General features: G+C 43.9%; 2 protein-coding genes and 1 long non-coding RNA gene across 3 annotated transcripts; 2 read left to right on the forward strand and 1 right to left on the reverse strand.

The window, feature by feature from the left end:
- Positions 1 to 1,025: 1,025 nt before the first annotated feature.
- LOC121462936 (vomeronasal secretory protein 2-like) lies at positions 1,026 to 2,847 on the forward strand. The gene is made up of 5 exons (XM_041674913.1): positions 1,026 to 1,126; positions 1,660 to 1,793; positions 2,025 to 2,095; positions 2,570 to 2,680; positions 2,819 to 2,847. Exons 1-5 carry the CDS (start codon positions 1,034 to 1,036, stop codon positions 2,845 to 2,847), a joined length of 438 nt encoding a protein of 145 aa, XP_041530847.1. The 5' UTR covers positions 1,026 to 1,033.
- Positions 2,848 to 3,352: 505 nt separating this feature from the next.
- LOC121462638 lies at positions 3,353 to 4,223 on the forward strand. Its single transcript, XR_005976356.1, has 3 exons — positions 3,353 to 3,437; positions 3,723 to 3,749; positions 4,181 to 4,223. It is a non-coding gene; the product is annotated as an uncharacterized LOC121462638 (long non-coding RNA).
- Positions 4,224 to 16,062: 11,839 nt separating this feature from the next.
- On the reverse strand, positions 16,063 to 17,049 carry LOC121462743 (glyceraldehyde-3-phosphate dehydrogenase; the record flags this gene model as incomplete). The annotated part of the gene is made up of 1 exon (XM_041674621.1): positions 16,063 to 17,049. A coding segment is annotated over one exon (987 nt), but the record flags the coding sequence as incomplete, so codon positions are not given.
- Between the last annotated feature and the right edge of the window lie 1,253 nt (positions 17,050 to 18,302).

Consider the following 18,302-nt stretch of genomic DNA (forward strand, 5'->3'; position numbering starts at 1 on the left):
TCGTGGGACTAGAACCTCTCTCTAGAGCTCAGGTCAGATGGGGCTCAGGACATCAGGATGGGGAGGGGCAAAACAGAGTTCCTAACGGAGAGTGAGCTAGGCTGAGACCGGAGGATGAGGTGGCCAAGGCTCCAAGGTCTTGTTGGAGATGAAACCCTGAACAACAGTGGGGACACTTCTCTGTAGTGGGCACAAATTGGTGACTGCTTTATAGCTAGAGCCTTCCCGGCTTTTGGAATAAAGGGTGAACCCCAGGGGTCAAGGCTCTACTTGGAGCTTGGAATATAATTGGGTAGATAGATGGGTGATGATGGTTCCAGAAGGGAAATGATAAGGGTGAGCCTCTGTGAGGTAAGAAGTGCAGTAAGAGAGAAGAGCTGCCTGGTGCACAGCATGAAGCTCGTCAGGTAACTGAGGTCTCTAATGTTCCTATGTGGTCCCTCCCTCTCAGAGCAGTCCAGGCACAGGAGCTCCTGAGCTGTCAGCTAAATCCTGACACATCAAATGTATCCCTACTCACATCTGGGGCAGGGTCACCGAGTAGCATAGGGCCATGTTGGTGGGCTCTTAGTGCACAGTTTGTGCCCAGGGTTGTGTGTGGTTAAGAAGCTCAGTCCTTTTCTCGGCTTCTGTGGGAGAGAAACCAGCTTCTAGATAAGATGGCTAAGGGAGCCAGGGGTGGCTGGGGAGCGAGCGCGGGAGTGGAGAAGGAGTAGGAGGCAGCCAGGTCCCTCCCTTCCTGGCTGCCTGTTCTCTACTCCTGTCCAAGAATCATTTAGACACCATTGTGGGTTCTGTGTATGCACCTTTGGACATGCAGACATTGCAGGCCATTGTGTCTTTCATCTGCAGTAGGTAAAGAATGATCATCTATCGCTGCACAATAACCTCCATGCCCATGACGGACACGGATTTGTCGAGGTGGGGTGTGGTCAGTGCCGTTTGTGACCATAAAGGGCATTCTCCAAGGAGCCAGCACAGCCTCATTTTGTCATCCGTGTGACCTGCCTTGTCTATAGGACAGAGCCTGCAGATGAAGAGCCTGCTTTTGACTGTTACACTGTTCATCCTGGTGACTGGCCTACGTGCCCAGGATGACCTGCCTTTCCTCTCAGAAGACAAGAACGTGAGGCAGGGAGCAATGGTGGAAGGGGGTAGGGGGAATGCTTGACTGTTGTCCAGTGCCTGAGGATTGGAGCCGGCACTCGTGAGCTTTTTAGTTCTCTGAGCCTGGTCTCTAGCCCTGCACCTCAGCCTGGAGTCTTGTCTGCTCTCTACTGCTCTGCCGTCTCTATTGCTGTTCTGCCAGCAGGCACGGGCCCTCCTGGACCACAGAGATGGACCCACAGAAGGGTCCTAGTTGCAGTGACTCCAAGAACCAGAATGTTTCTCAGGGGTGGACCTTCATGCCCTGTCCTAGAACCGATGACTTTGGGGGCTTTGAGAACAGATACATTCTGCCTAACTAGAACATGGGTTTTTGGTGAAACTTTAAGGAACACAGAACTGGGGAGTGGGGGCCAGACCATGTCAGGGGCTTCAGCCTGGGCTCTGAAATGTTTTTCAGACTCCTTCCCACGTGCTGGAGCCTGAGGAAGAACTTGGCTTGGACTGGGGTGTATTGGGTGTTCACGGTATACAGGGCTCTGTTCGTTACAGGTCTCAGGGATCTGGTACAGGAAAGTCATAGTGAGTGACTGGAACATCACAGAGCCGAAGAGCCATGTGGAAGAATTCCCTTTTGTGGTGAGAGCCCTGGAAAAAGGAAGCATGGAGGTTACGATATTTTTCATGTGAGTGTCACCACCGTGAGTCTTCCCAGCTTTCCCTTCCCCTCTCCTCTATGCTTTGAGTGTTGATGACAAGTAGGTTCATGCTTTAAGGGGACACTATCACCTCAATCACTTGAAAAATCCTGACTGCACTTGAAATGGGGTAGACAGGTCACTGACTCACCGTGCAAGCTGAGCAGAACGCAGGTGTGGGCCCTGCAAGACACTGCTGCTGTGCTTCCTGTTTTCCAGGTTTGAGGAGAATTGCCAACAGATTGAATTCGTGCTGGAGAAGACAAAGAAGCCTGGCCAATACAGTGCCTGTGAGCCCGCCTGAATTTCTTCTCCCATTGCCTTGATAAAACTCTCTGTCCCAAAAGATTAGGGAAAGGGCGTTTATTTCAGTCCATCCTGGTGGAGAATTCATGGCAGCTGGTGCTTGGAAGAGCTGGTTATACCCCATCTACTGCTGGAAGAAGGGAATGGGGGATGCATGTGTGCAAGCGCTACCATCCTAGGCCAGTGGTTTTCAACCTGTGCGTGGTGACCCCTTTGGGAGTCAATATCAGATATCCTGTTTATCAGATATTCACATTATGATTCCCAACAGTAACAAAATTACAGCAGTGAAGTAGCAATGAAATAATTTTATGGTTGGGGTCACCACACAATGAGGAACTGTCTTAAAGGGCTGCAACACTAGGAAAGCTGAGAACCACTGCTCTACCCAGCTCCTTAGCACAGTCAGAACAACGTGTCTGGAACACTGCCGACCTGTTTTCTCTGTTTATCTACAGTTTGGGGCGCGAATCTCATGTACATCTATGAACTGCCAGTGATGGACCACTACATCTTCTACAGTGAATGCCGTTTTCTTGAGCAGAAAGTCTATACGGGAGAGCTCATAGGTAGGACCCTGGCTACCCCATGTCCTGTGTTATCTCCATCATCAGAAGCCAGAGGATGTGCAGTAGCTACAACTTGGCACTAGGGACTAGAATGCTTAGTACGGAAGACTTGATGTGTATCTAGGTTCTGGACACCAGGTGCTGCCTGTGCAGTGGGCAAGATCTGAGTGAGAAGGGTCAGGTTGACGGGGATGTTCGGACAAAAGGACAGATATAGCCTTCAGGGCCATAACAACTCAGGATGGAAGTTCCAAGCAGTGAACTATAGGCTGACTTTTCCTGTCCTGACTGCTTGTTCCCAAATAACCAGCAATCACTTCACAAATAACTGACTCAGAGACCTTTGGTTGGCAATGTCCCTCTGGACTTGAGAGACAGACTGGTATCCCTGTGACCAGGGTGCTTCCAGGTCAGGGTGCAATTCTGTGCAGCCATTCAGAATATATCCCATCCTTTTGTACCTCCCTGCAGGCTATGTCCTTCTTCTCCATCCATACCCCATTTCCCTGTCTTCTCTAAGTGCTCCCTCCTCTCCTGCCTGCACCTGGCCCAGGGTAACGCCCCTAGTGCTGGGCAGTGATCCTGCCCTTGTACCACTGACTCCCTGCAGCACTGTGCAGTCACAACCCTGTGCTCATCTGGTCTCTGCCCCCAGGGAAGGATCCCACAGAAAACCACGAGGCCCTAGAAGAGTTCAAGAAGTTCGCACAACAGAAAGGCTTCCCACCAGAAAACATCATAGTTCCTGAGCAGAGAGGTGAGCAAATGACTTTAGAGATCACAGACTAGACCACAAGAGACCATACTTTCCTGTAGTTCCATAGAACTGTCCACACCCCTCCTGTTCTCCTGTGTCAGCCATTATTCAGAAACCCTTGTGTTTCTCCATGTCCCTAGTATATCTTTCTGTCTCCATTTGCCCTACTCTTCCCTCACCATATTCCAGGTCTTGGTCATGATGACATCTAAGCTCCGTGTGTGATGGGGTCTAGGTCTTTTTCAGCATACATCTTCAACCCTGGATTTTTCTTTGTTTCTACAGAAATGTGTGTCCCTAAAAACCACAATGGTAAGTGACACCTGGAAGAAACTTAGGACAGCTCAGACTCCATAGTACTTGAGTTTTGTGGTTCATCTTTTGGATCCTTAAACTGAGATACGAGAGACCCTTTGTATCCAGGTATGAGCGGCCCTTTCAAGGATGTGACCACAAGCAAAACCCCAGGACACTTGAGAACCCATTTATTTTTTCATAGACTCCTTCCCATGCCATGGGCTCCATGTGGTCCCACCTCCCACCCAACATACCCTCTATTTAGTGACCTACTTAGATGCTTAGTGACCTGCCTGGTAAACATGGCAGCCTGTGCTTGAGGATCATGAGTGTCTGGCAACATCTCCACAGTGTCTGTGGGAAGGGAGTTCTCTGATTGGCATCTGTTTCCTATGAGCTCCACTGGAGAAGGAGGGGGCCTCATCTCTGTCCTCTTCCTGTCACAGCTGTCCCTTGGAACTGCAAATCTTGAGTCAACTCTGCACCAGTTAATAGCACTGCCTCTTCTGGAATACTCGTCTCCCTGGACCACCCAACCCTGAGACACACCCCGCAAGACCATCTCACTACCCATCGGATCACACTTCTGCTAGGACCCTTTGTCCCACCCTAAACCCAAGTAAAGCTTAAGCAGCAATTTTGGACTCAGTGTGTGCTTTGGAGTCTCCTGTAAACTCCCAGAAGCTCTATGACATAGTTGAGGAGCTCTGGGACCTAGTAGGTACCAGACCCCAAAGTCTGACTACCTCAGTCCTGTAGGATATAGGACATCCTAGAAGTTCATATGATGGGACAACCCCTGCCCTCCCCCCTATGGCTTCAGAAGGTGTTTGACTTTGTGGAGAATTTGGGAAGCTACTGGGTTGGGCACAGCTGGGGAGATGGTGTTACAGATGCAAATGTGTGCAGGTTTCCACAGGGATCTTACTCCAGTGGGGACTTTGGGGAATCTATGAGAGGCCATGTGGTGGGCTCTTAGCACACAGCTTGTGCCCGGGGCACTGACAGAGTTGTGTGTGGTAAAGAAGCTCAGTCTTTTTCTTGGCTTCTGTGGGAGAGAACCTAGCTTCCAGATAAGATGGCTAAGGGAGTCAGGAGTGGCTGGGGAGCAAGTGCTCCTATTCATGCTCTTAGCCCGGTGCTCTTAATGGTTTTTCTGCTGTATGGGAACCCTGGAATCGACCTGTCCCAGGAATGATATCTCCCACTCAAGGTCCCTGTCCTAGAATGACTAGATATGCCTGCTTATGACAGAGAGGGGCTAGCCATGACCAGGAATCTTCCTGATCTTCCAAAGTATCATGTTCTTCCAGGTGGTACTGGGACCCTCCCGGAGTCCCCTCTGCGTATCCTTCCATCTCATCTCCTGCCATGAACCCCTTTGCTTGTTCCCCCTCAAGGGTGGCATCCCCCTCTAGCTTCTAGGCAAGTGGTTCATAACTCACTGGGCAGGAAACCTGCAAAGCCATTATCGATAACTATTAAAGCCTGGTTTCTGGAAACCTAAACCTTACTAGAGTCCTGTAGAGCAGGAAGCTTTGTGTTGAAGAATACGTGTGTGCATTGCCTCTGCTGCCAGAGTGAAATCCAGCAGGACTGACAGCTGCCTGGGTAGCACAGAGTCTCACAGGAAAGCTGCCTGTTCTAAAGACTCTAGAAATAGTGTAAAGTCTGCCAAAATGTAGAATGGCTCAATGTTCCCCTTGGCCTTTGTCCCCCCCCCCCCCCCCCCCGCCACCCGCCCCCCGCCCCGAGGGTGTGTGCTGTGCATTGCTGTGTGGCGGTCTCTGTCACACTGTGCTGTGCGCCTTGAGTCACCTCAGTGGACACTGCTGGATGGAGGACCCTGGGACGCTAAGTGAGACCCTCATGAGGTCCTTTGGGTTTCTGCCTGGTTACTAGGTTTCTTCATCTCGTGGTAAGACATAAACTTTCTTTCTTTGTCTGAGAAACCTTTTTTTTTTTAAATCAAAGATTGTTGGCTCATTAAAGGCCCATATTGTATCAATCACTCCCTTCCCCTTTTCACTGATCAGCCAGTTTTGTCAGATTATGAAGACATCCACCACCAATGGGAAGAGACAGTCACCACTTACACTCAGGATGAAAGACAGAGTTTGTTTTAGTTACTTTTCTAACACCATGACCGAGGAAACTTACAGAAGAAAGCATCTAGAGGGCGCTTACAGTTTCAGAAGGTCCATGACCACCGTGGTGTGGAGCAGAGCAGCAGGCAGGCAGGCAGGCCTGGTGCTGGGGAGTAGTGTGAACTCACATCCTGGTCCAAAGTAGGTGGCAGAGAAAGAGAACGACTCAGAATGTCATAGATTTTGAAACCTCATAGCCCACGCCCAGTGACACACTTCCTAATCCTACTCAAACAGTTCTTCAATCTGGAAATAAAGTATCTAAACATATGAAACTACGGGTGCCATTCTTTTTTAACAAAGTTTTTTAATTGATTCTTTGGGAATTAAATATTGCACACCCAATCCTACTCATTTCCCAGTCCCTCTATATTTGCACTTTACCCTTGTAGCATTCCCGTACAAAAAGAAAATTAAAAAAGAAATAATAAAAACCAAAACAAAAAAGAAACAATAAAAGAAAAAATAAAATATCAAATAAAAACAAATAAAAATAGAAAACAAAACGAAAAACAACAAAAAAGCAAAACAAAAACAAACAAAACCCACTTCCCTCCTCTGTCTTTCCAGCGTCTCCATCTCCTCTTCATGCACCATAGTGTCATTGGGAACTGAGGTGTGTCACCAAGTAGACCCTTTGGTCCAAATAGCTTTACTTGCAAATATTCACTGTGTAATGAGTTGTTGGTCAGGTTCAAGGCCTCTGGTGAATCATCAATAATGGACCCTTACAGAAATTCCTCTCAGATATCCTGTATTGTCCTGAGTCATGGAGATCCTGTAGCTATGTTTCTGCAGGACTTGTCCCTTAATGTGCCCCAGCAGGTTATAGACGAGTTAGATGCTGGTGTGAGCTAACTCAAACCTTGGTTGTGTGCCTTGATGGTAGCTGAGTTGGTCAGTCTGGGCCCCTGGGACCACCCCCTCAGGCAAGGGGTGGAGCCAGCTTTCCATTGCCCTTTGTGAGGGGTAGCACCAGCTTTTCCAAGTGTGGTGTTGGGGGAAGCTCTCCTATGAGGGGAGGGGTTAGCTCTCTTGTTTTGGTGGCCATTGTGGCCAGCTCTCCCAGGGCTAATGAGGGTGGGTCCAGCTTAGCATGACCCTAGGACCACAACACACATGGTTTACATGGGTCTCTGTGTTAACACATGCAACAGACATCAACACAGACCTCAGCTGCAACAGGACCATGGACCCAGACATGGCCCTCAGCAGAAGCTTGGGCCTAATTGTCTCCATGGCCCCAGGGAATAGCACAGGTCAGTCAGATCTTTATGGGCCCTGGTAGCAGTGTGGTTCTTGGACTCCAACATGGCCTCAGGTAACAGTCAAGACCCTTGGCATCACATGCCCTTGATGGTAACAGGAACCCGTGGAGGCCCAAAAATGTGAGCCTATTTCCACCTTGACCAAAGGGAAGAGAGTTGGAACTCACTCCTATTTCTTCAAGGTTATTGTCTGTTTCTACCTCAAACAAAGGTCCCACCTAGATTTAGATCAGAGAGTTCTCTGAGGTTACTGTCAACAGGTGTGGCTAATAGCCAGACCTTGTATTTCAGCAATAGAGAAGTAGATATGTTTCTACCTCAAACAAAAGTGTAACTATCCAACTAAGGATTCCACCTAGGGAGTGGTTTGCCTACAGAATGTTTTGGTCTGGGGTGTGAGTGTGATTTGTTTTGTTCTAGCAACAAAGTGTTTTCCTAAGAATGTAGCCTGCAACCTTCAATTGGTATGTTGACTTCTTTGTATCATGTTAATGCAGTTTTTTTAAAAAAATTCTTACTCCTACCTTTTGGGGTCAGGGGTATTTTAAGCAATTGGAAATTAAACATGGGCAATTTCAGTATTGACTGGAGCTCCATTCCGATCTATCCTGTTTCTGTTTTATTATTTTCACTCATGTCTTCATCTTCTTTTCTATTTTTCTGATCCCCATATGGTGTAGGAGGGTCTTCTACCTATCTGTTGCTTTCATTGGTTAATTAATAAAGAAAACTGCTTGGCCTGATAGGTCAGAACATAGGTAGGTGGGGAAGACAGAACAGCATTCTGGGAGAAAGAAAGCAGAATCAGGCAGACACCATGAATCTCTGGCCCAAGATGGATGTAGGTTAGAATCTTCCCGGTAAGCCACCACTTCATGGTGCTACACAGATTATTAAGAGTAGGTTAATTAAGATGTGAGAGTTAGCTAAGAAGAGGCATTTCCTGGATGGCTAAGGTGTTTCTCAGGCATTTGAGATTCTTCTGTTGAGGATTCTATCTTTAGATCTGCACCCCATTTTTAAATTGGATCATTTGGTTTGTTGATATCTAATTTCTTGAGTTCTTTATATACTTTGGAAATCAGCCCTCTGATGGTTGTCAGGTTGGTGAAGATCTTGTCTCATTCTGTGGGCTGCTGTCTGTCCTATTGACAGTGTTCTTTGACTTACAGAAGCTTTTTAGTTTCAGGAGGTCCCATTTATTGTCAATCTTCATGTCTGTGCTATGGGCATGCTGTTCAGAAAGTTGCCTCCTGCACCAGTGCTTTCAAGGCTACTTCCCACTTTCCTTTCTATCAAGTTCAGTGTATCTGGCTTTATGTTGAGGTCTTTGATCCACTTGAACTTGAATTTTCTAAGTCAATCTTGCAATCTTCTACATGCTGACATCCAGTTAGACCAGCATCATTTGTAGAAGATGCTTTCCCCTCCCCCCCATTGTATAATTTTGCCTTTTTTTCTTGTCAAAAATCAGGTGTCCATAGGTGTGTGGGTTTACATCTGGGTCTTTCATTAGATTCCATTGATCAGCTTCTCTGTTTTTATTCCAATACCAAGCTATTTTTATTACTATTGCTCTGTAGTAGAGCTTAAAATCAGGAGTGGTGATGTCTCCAGAAATTATTTTATTTTACAGGATTGTTTTAGCTATCTTAAATTTTTTTGTTTTCCTTATGAAGTTGAGTATTATTCTTTCAAAGTATGTAAATATTTATGTTGGGACTTTAATGGGGATTTCATTGAATCTGTAGACTGCTTTTGGTAAGATGGCCATTTTTACTGTGCTAATCCCACTGATTAAGGAGCATGGGAGATCTTTCTATCTTCTAATATCTACTCCATTTCTTCAAAGACTTGATGTTATCATACAGGTCTTTCATTTACTTGGTTAGAGTTAGACTAAGATATTTTATATTATTTGAGGCTATTGTAAATGGCATTGATTATATGATTTCTTTCTCAGCCTGTTTATCATTTGTATATAAGAGGACTACTGACATTTTTGAGTTATTCTTGTATGTAGCCACTTCACTAAAGGTATTTATCAGCTGTAAGAGTCACCTGGTAGAGTTTTGGGGGCCATTTACTATTATATCATCTGAAAATAATGATACTTTGACTTCTTCCTTTCCAATTTGTATCCTTTTAATTTCCTTTAGTTGTCTAATTGCTCTAGCTAGAATATCAATTACTATATTGAATAGATATGGAGAGAGTGAACAAGCCTGTCTTGTTCCTGATTTTAGTGGAATTTCTTTGTATTTTTCCCTTTAATATGATGTTGGCAATTGGCTCACTGTACATTGCCTTATTATGTTTAGGTATGTTCCGTGTATCTAATAGTGGGCAATAGAGTGAATACTTGTGAGCTATCATTTATGGATAATTTACATTGATATAGTTTTTGTATACTGATACAAGTTCAAATTATATTTGTTATTTTTGTTTACATTATTTATACACCTATGGAAAGTTACTCTATCATATTGTATTTATGTATGTTTCTACTTCTGTTTAGGACATTTTGTATATTGATACAATTTTTAGGATATATTTTTATATTGCATTATATATTACTCCTACCTCTGATCAAGATACTTATACATTGTTTACATTTTGAGGTCATTATCCTCACTTGTTGCACATTTGTGTACAGATTATTTAATATTCTGACATGAAGTCTTAGTATGTAAGTTATACAGGTATTAAATATGATAGGTCAATAGTTGTTCATGTTTGTTGTACATACAGTCAGATTGTTTAGGTTTTTTAGATACAAAGAGATTGTATTCTGTTTAGATAGGTAATCCTCAATCACTTCAAGGATCTGCAGAACATGGCATTTAAATAACTTAGGGTTCTATTGATAGAGACATGGTTGTTTGTGACAGCACCAATCTATTCCTGAGAGAATGTTAAGTGCCAAAGATATTCTACTCAGAATTTATTTTCTTCTTGGCACAATTTGCCTTTGAGCAAGGAACTGCCTATACCTCAATCACTGACAAAGTACATGGTATCTGGAAATGGCTAAGCAGGACATAAGGCAAAAGACTGTCAAATCTTGCCAAGACAGGGCAGGATGGTTCTGAAAAATTTCCCACCTCTGAAAATGCTCTGTCAGTTATGCTAGGCCTTAGCTAAAGTTGGTTGCTTCAATGTTGCAAATGAGGCTTTGGGTGATTGCTCAGGTAGCTTATTGTCTCTGTCATATATTGCTCTCTTTGGAAGCTGCCTGATTGTACTTCCTGCCTGCTCAAGTAATATTATCTCCCTTCTCATACCTTCAATGAGGTTGAAGATTACATAGTAGTAGTTACTGTCCTCTTATGATCTAGCCAAGCCATTTCCTATATAAGACTTAGACTCCTTAGGATAGTATGGGGGCCAGCCATAATAAGCTAAGTCTGGGCAGGGCACCCAAAGGAAGTTCTTTACTTCCAACCATTATCACCTGGGACTCTGGCCATCGATGAATTTAAATGGAATCTGGAGTCTCAATAATTTATCCTGAGACAATGCCTGGCAGGCCAAGATTGCCCGACCCCCACCCAAGAGCAGACCATTCAAAGGAAATGCTCTGGCATTCCAAGAGCTGTAGATAGAGACGCCTGCCAGCACACCTCAACAGGACACCCCTAAACAAATGTCAGCCAATCAGGGGCCCTAAACCTCAGAGACCTCTCACCCCTACCTCTACTACTATAAAAACCCTATTCTAATTGAGCTTGGGCTCTGGGTATTCCACTATGTTGGACATGCAAAAGCTTGATTAAAATAAAGGCTCTTTGCTTTTACATATGGGACTCTGTCTCCTTGTTTGGCTTTTGTGGGGACCGCATGGATTTAGTTATAACAGATAGAATGTTTATTAAAACATTTAGCACACATTCCTTGTTTAATATTGTTTAAGCTGGTTGTAATTCTAATTATACTTGACATCTGTTCCTAGTGTATATACTTTTGTATTGGGTTTGGAACTCTCTTATTTAAACAAAAGAAGGAGGTATTGTGGGAGCACATTCTGCTCCTTCAGCCAATAGCATTTAAGATACCAGCCCACTTGGGTGCAGTCTCTGATACTGTAAATGCAGCTGTAAAGTGTGCTCCCTCTCTTGCTTCCGGCTCTCACTTCCGGCTGCTAGACTCTGTTCCTGTTCATGTAGAGGACTGTTATCTAGGACAGTGATCTGTAAGTTTACCTTAAATAAATAACCTATTATTCATAATTCTGAACTCATGTGGGATTATTTTGTGACTTCCGCCATCATATATCCCTGATCTCTCCAGAATCTTTATCAGGAAGAGGTGTTGGATTTTGTCAAAGTTATTTTCAGCATCTAATGAGATGATCATGTATTTTTTCTTTCATTTTTTTATATGGTAGATTATATTGACTGATTTTCATATGTTGTACCAATCCTGTGTCTCTGGCATGAAGCCTGTTTGGTCATGTGGATGATCCTTTGATGTGTTCTTGGATTTTGTTTGCAAGTTTTTTATTGAGCATTTTGCTTCAAATTTCATGAGTAAAATTGGTCTGTAATCTCTTTCTTTGTTGGATCTTTGTGTGGTTTGGTCATCAGGGTGACTGTTGTCTCATAGAAAGAATTTGACAGTGTTCTTCTGTTTCTATTTTGTGAGTTATTTAAAGAGTACTGTTATCATCTCTTCGACAGTCTAGAAGAATTTCGCACTAAAACCGTCTGGCCATGGGCTTTTTTGCTTTTTGTTTGGAAGACTTTTAATAACTGCTTCTATTTCCTTAGGGGTTATATATTTTTTCAAATTGTTTATGTGCTCTTGATTAAACTTAGGTAAGTGGTATCTATTAAGAAATTTGTTCATTTCTTTTAGATTTTCTAGTTTTGTGGAGTATAGGTTTTTGGTGTATGACCTAATGATCCTCTGAACTTCCTTTTTGTTTCTGATTTTGTTGATTTGTATATTCTCAGACTTTTATTTTTGATAAGGGTTTATCTATTTTGTTGATATTCTCAAAGAACCAAATCTTTATTTCATTGATTCTTTGGATTGTCCTCTTTGTTTCTATTTTATTGATTTCAGCCTTCAGTTTATTTCCTGTCTTCTACTCTTCTTAGGTGTGTCTCCTTCTTTTTGTTCTAGAACTTTCATGTGTGCTGTTAAATCACTGGTATGGGATCTCTCCAAAATCTTCATCACGGTACTCAGTGTTATGAACTTTCTTTTTAGTGCCACTTTCATTGTGTCTCATAATTTTGGGTTTGCTGTGAATTCATTTTCATTGAACTCTAGTAAGGCTTTAACTTCTTTATTTCTTCCTTGACCCAGTAGTAAGTCAGTAGAGAGTAGTTCAGTTTCCACGAGTTTGTAGGCTTTCTGTAGTTTGTGTTGTTGTTGAAATTCATCTTTACTCCATGGTGGTCTGATAAGATATCGGGGTTATTCCAATTTTTTTGTATCTGTTGAGACTGGGTTTGTGGCTGAGTATATTGTGTATTATTTTGTGTTTGTGTGAAATGTTACACTATCTCTTATGCTCATTTGATTAATAACATCTGTTAGTTCTGCTATTTCTCTGTTTAGTTTCTGTCTGGATGACTTGTCTATTTGTGAGAGTGGGGTGTTAAAGTTTCTCACTATTATTGTGTGGGGTTCACATTGTGGCTGCTCTTACATCTATCTGTCTGTCTGTCTGTCTGTCTGTCTGTCCATCTGTCTGTCTATCTGGTTTTCCAGGCAAGGTTTCTCTGTGTAACAGCTCTGGCTGTCCTGAAACTCAGTTTGTAGACTAGGCTGGTCTAGAACTCAATGAGATCCATCTGCCTCTTTGACCAGTGTGCTGGGATTAAAGACATACATCACCTTGCCCAGCTTATTTCACGTTTTAAAGGATGATGTTTGAAGTTATAGTTTTTGAGGGTGTAGTGTACATCTATCCACAATATATCCCTGCTATTGAAAAATTGACTTTTGTTTTATTTCTTTCTAGTGTAATTTTGAGACCAACCTTTTTGAAACAGCTCTTCGTGTCCTTTTCCTGCCTTTAAAACCAATACCACCAGGGTAACTCTTACACTACCAAGTTTAACTGCCAGAAGGAGCTACAGCCTTGGCCACGTTTGGAACATAGACTCCTTGTTCTTGCAGCAAACATTTCCCAGAAGATTTCCCCTCACTGATGCCGGTCTCCTCGTCATCACCACTAATTTTTCAGCTCCAGCTGACCTGTGCCAAGTATCCCATAAAACAAGGGTTTTACTTTAGTGACTCTGGTTTCTTGTTAATTACTGCCATTTCCTCAGCTCCTGCTGACCAGAACCACAGATTCTTCACACAAATGGCCTTATAGAATCTTTGCTTCCCCCTGAAACTTCATAGGCCAGGCTTTCATTGTCTGTATTACTCTCAACATTCCTGTCTTCAAAGCTCTGACAAAACAACTCACTAACTCTCTCAATTACACACACACACACACACACACACACACACACACACACACACACTATATATATATATATATATATATATATATATATATATATTCAGTAGAATGACTTATAGACTGCAGTCCAGTTACTCCAACAATGGTTGAGTGTGAATGGAAATTCCAAGAATACCATTGTTGCTGGGTCCATGAGACTGAGTATCTCAGCTGGTCTTCAGTATATGCTGGAATCCCAAAGAAGCATACTCCAAAGCTAGTGAAGAAATGGGCTTGCTATCAAGGTAAGAGCAAGCAGTAAAAAAAGCGAAAGCTTCCTATTTCCATGCCCTTATACAGGTTTCTAGTTGAAGGTGTGGCTTAGATATAAGCTGTGTCTTCCAGCCTCAATATCTGGATTATAGGTATGTGTATTACCACCTCAACATCTGGATTAGAAGTAGAACTTCATAATTCAAATTTAACAAAATTTCCTTCACTCCTATGCCCTCCATTTTTGGATTTTAGCTAATTACAGAGGTTTCTGGACAATATTCCAGACAACAACAAATAGCCACCACAGGCCAATATGGACATCACATAGTCTGTGCTGCCCATTATAACCAAGCTTTTGGTGATTCTGAGCAGCCTCCTGGTCTCTGCTCCCTTGGGGCCCAATTAAACCCATTTCACTTAAATAATACAACTGAACAGCAGCATCTCCAGCCCTAAGTTCTGGCACAAGAAAGAGTGATAGCAATGCTCTTCAAATGTCCTGGTGACCTTCTCACCATTTTGCATCTCATAGGATTAGAGAAGAACATGTATTCTGGGCCTCCCCATTGTGAAGGATATGGTTTTAGATAGTGTGCCCACTCTAGCATCACAACTTTCCTGAGCCTTAACATCCCCTCATCAACACTAAACCAAGGGATTTCAGGCATCTCCAACTCCTCTTCAGTAGGCCATCTTTTTACAGATGCTTTCTCCAATCATTCAAACTAACTTTTGGCACCCCCTTTAACTGTGCAAGCTTCCATATTGATCCTGGAATCTCCACTCAGAGGACCTGTATCAATAAATTCAACTTGATCTAGTTTTATGTTCCTTCCACCATTATCCCACAACCTTAAAAATCCACTCCCACACATATTCCTCAGACTTCTGCTTGAACGAATTAGCAAATTTATTAAGCTCTTTGGTAGTGCAAGATATCTCCTCATGGACTCCACTTTCTACCTCCCCTCTAGGAGTCTGCTTTGCCTCAAGTTTGGTGTAGGTCTAGAGGCAACTAATGGTGGTCCCCGATAGCAGTATTGTTTTGCTTGGCATTTCCTTCAGAGAAAATCATTGTTGGTTTAACAGGCAATGAAGAATTAATTTCCTCAGTCAAAGGTGAAAAAGGCAATATTTCAAGGGGTGGACCTGAGGATACTACTTCAGGTGAGATTAACTCTTGAGAATCTGAGGGTTCAAAGTTCTCATCTTCATTAGGATCATCCTACACATCCTTATCCCAAAGTACACAATTAATTCTTTACCAATTAATGCTCTTACCTTAACTACTGATCCCCTCTGAGGCAGGTATGGATGTTGGGGTCCCATATTGGGGTCCCATCTGTTGGGGTCCAGCCTCAATGGGGTTCTCGTATTTCAGGATAGGGGTATCTGGATTAGAAATATTAGATAGGAGGATCAGAGATACAAAAGAAAAGAACAGTGATGTAGACTAGAACTGGGAAAGTAATCTAGTGAATATTGACTTTACCAGCATCTATTTTTCATATGCTTATATACCCCAATCCAAAAGGGAGCGAAGAAGGCAAAAGACCGCTTTAACATAATACAATGAACAAACAGAGCAATTACCTGTTTCAATTTATGAAACATCAAGCAACTATATCCTGAGTTAAGCGTTCTGCTGTTTAGGCAGACCAAGCATCCTATAGGCAGCCACTCCCTAGGTCAAACCTCCTGTTTTATTCTTGATGGAGAAGAAATAGGCTTGAATTCTCTAACCTTTGGTCAAAGTGAAATGGATCCAACTCTGTGAGTCATTTCAATACCCAAGACACTAAATAACCATATCCTAGGTCAAGATATCTTGTTTGTAGACACACCTTAAGTCAGGACTCTTGTAAATAATCTTAAAAGAGCAAGAGCAGGCTTAAACTCTCTGACCTTCAGTCAAGATAGTGCGTGTAGTAGGAGGCCACTTGCTCATTTCCCGGCCACCCAGATTCCTGAAATAATCACACAGAAATTATTTATTATTAATTTTTAATTAATAATAATAATTATTTTTTTTAGGGGTGCAATGAACTTTATTGATGGTATTCAAGAGAGTAGGGCTCCCTAAGCCCCCTCCTGCTATTCTGGGGGTCTGGGATGGAAACTGTGAGGGAGATGCTCAGTGTCAAGGGTTAGTTAGGACAGGGACTGCTCAGCAGCCGAGGACCTCTCTCTTGCTGTGTCCTTGCTGGGATGGGTGGTCCAGGGCGGGCTTCTTACTCCTTGGAGGCCATGTAGGCCATGAGGTCCACCACTCTGTTGCTGTAGCCGAATTCATTGTCGTACCAGGAAATGAGCTTTACAAAGTTGTCATTGAGAGCAATGCCAGCCCCAGCATCGAAGGTGGAAGAGTGGGAGTCACTGTTAAAGTCACAGGAGACGACCTGGTCCTCAGTGTAGCCCAGGATGCCCTTTAGTGGGCCCTCGGATGCCTGCTTCACCACCTTCTTGATGTCATCATACTTGGCAGCTTTCTCCAGGCGGCATGTCAGATCCACGACGGACACATTGGGGGTAGGAACGCGGAAGGCCATGCCCGTGAGCTTCCCGTTCAGCTCTGGGATGACTTTGCCCACAGCCTTGGCAGCGCCAGTGGACGCAGGGATGATGTTCTGGGCAGCACCACGGCCATCTCGCCACAGCTTCCCAGAGGGGCCATCCACAGTCTTCTGGGTGGCCGTGATGGCATGGACTGTTGTCATGAGTCCTTCCACGATGCCAAAGTTGTCATGGATGACCTTGGCCAAGGGGGCTAAGCAGTTGGTGGTGCAGGAAGCGTTGCTGACAATCTTGAGGGAATTGTCATACTTGTCATGGTTCACACCCATCACAAACATGGGGGCATCGGCAGAAGGGGCGGAGATGATGACCCTCTTGGCCCCACCCTTCAAGTGGGCCCCAGCCTTCTCCATGGTGGTGAAGACACCAGTAGACTCCACAACATACTCGGCACCGGCATCCCCCCATTTGATGTTGGCGGGATCTCGCTCTTGGAAGATGGTAATGGCCTTCCCGTTGATGACAAGCTTCCCATTCTCAGCCTTAACTGTGCCTTTGAACTTGCCATGGGTGGAGTCATACTGGAACATGTAGACCATGTAGTTGAGGTCGATGAAAGGGTCATTGATGGCAACAACGTCCACTTTGCCAGAAGTGAAGGCAGCCCTGGTAACCAGGCGTCCAATACGGCCAAATCCGTTCACTCCGACCTTCACCATCGTGTCTCTGGAACGAGGCTGGCACTGCACGAAAAGAAGCGGCTGTCTCTAGAACAGGGAGGAGCAGAGAGCCAATAATAATTATTATTTAAATCACTACTTGGCCCATTAGCTTTAGCTTCTTATTTGCTAACTCTTACATCTTAATTTAACCCATCTCCATTAATCTGTGCATCACCACGAGGTCATGACCTGCCAGCAAAGTTTCAGCCCATCTCTCTCCGGTGGCGGCTCCATGGCTTCTCCCTGACTCTGCCTCCTTTCTTCCAGCATTCAGTTTAGTTTTCCCTGCCTAGCTCTACTCTACCCTATCACAGGCATAAGACAGTCTCTTTATTCACCAATGGTATTTACAGCATACAGAGGGGAATCCCATATCAAGTGCAGACCCACTTCTGTGGGCCCCTACACATGGAGATAAATTTTTACTGTAATTCAGCCAAGAGAGACACATTCACCAGCAAGAAACTAAGGGAGTCAAACACGTGTAAGGTTCTTCCACGGACTCCTCTCTATCTAGGCCACTGCAGGAAGGTGCTGTCCACTCAGTCAATACTTCCTGGAACCGTCATCCCAGAGATATGTTCTAGTCAGTTCTAGATATTACGAAATTGACAGTTAAGTTTAAGCACCACAGTAGAGTTGACTGGTTTTATAAGGGTGGGTTTTATGAATTCTTTATGTACTTTGAATGATAGTCTTTCATCAGATAATCAGCAACTCTTATTGTCTACATTTCCTGCTGAGTTGTCATCTATAAACCATATTTGCATTTAAACCTGTGAACTGTACTGGATTAACTTTTATGAAGGCTGGGCAGTGTCTTACTTATTTGTTTTATGTGTGTGTGTTCAGACAATCCAGCACTGCCCTTTCTCTGCTGTATTGGCCTTACTCCTCTGCAGAAGACCAGTGAGCTGATATCTGTGGGTCGACGTCTGGACTCCTGCTTCTGCTCCATTCGTCTATGTGTCCAGTCTTTCAAATACCACGCTGCCCCAGGTAGTGTGAGTCCTAAGGCTTTATCCCTCATCACTGTGTCAGCCGTCCTTGGACTTTTAGCTTTTCCACATATATTTTTAAAATTCAGTCTTCTTTTTTTTTCTTCCCTAGACAGCATCTTTTACCTCAGGCTGATGTTGGACTCACTACGTAGCCAAGATGACCTTGAAATCTTGATTGTCCTGCTCCCACCTGTAAAGTGCTGAGACCAAACTCTCGCTTTGTGTATGCCAGGG

Source organism: Microtus oregoni, unplaced genomic scaffold, assembly GCF_018167655.1.
Source record: "Microtus oregoni isolate MIOR12 unplaced genomic scaffold, Mior012 000025F_ref0000491, whole genome shotgun sequence".
Taxonomy (NCBI): domain Eukaryota; kingdom Metazoa; phylum Chordata; class Mammalia; order Rodentia; family Cricetidae; genus Microtus; species Microtus oregoni.

Bases quoted from the DNA above. Each gene is read 5' to 3' on its own strand.
- LOC121462936 (XM_041674913.1), top strand. From the start codon at position 1,034: ATGAAGAGCCTGCTTTTGACTGTTACACTGTTCATCCTGGTGACTGGC. The intron at 1,127-1,659 runs GTGAGGCAGGGA...TGTTCGTTACAG, and splicing joins TCCTCTCAGAAGACAAGAAC to GTCTCAGGGATCTGGTACAG. The intron at 2,096-2,569 runs GTGAGCCCGCCT...GTTTATCTACAG, and splicing joins GCCTGGCCAATACAGTGCCT to TTTGGGGCGCGAATCTCATG.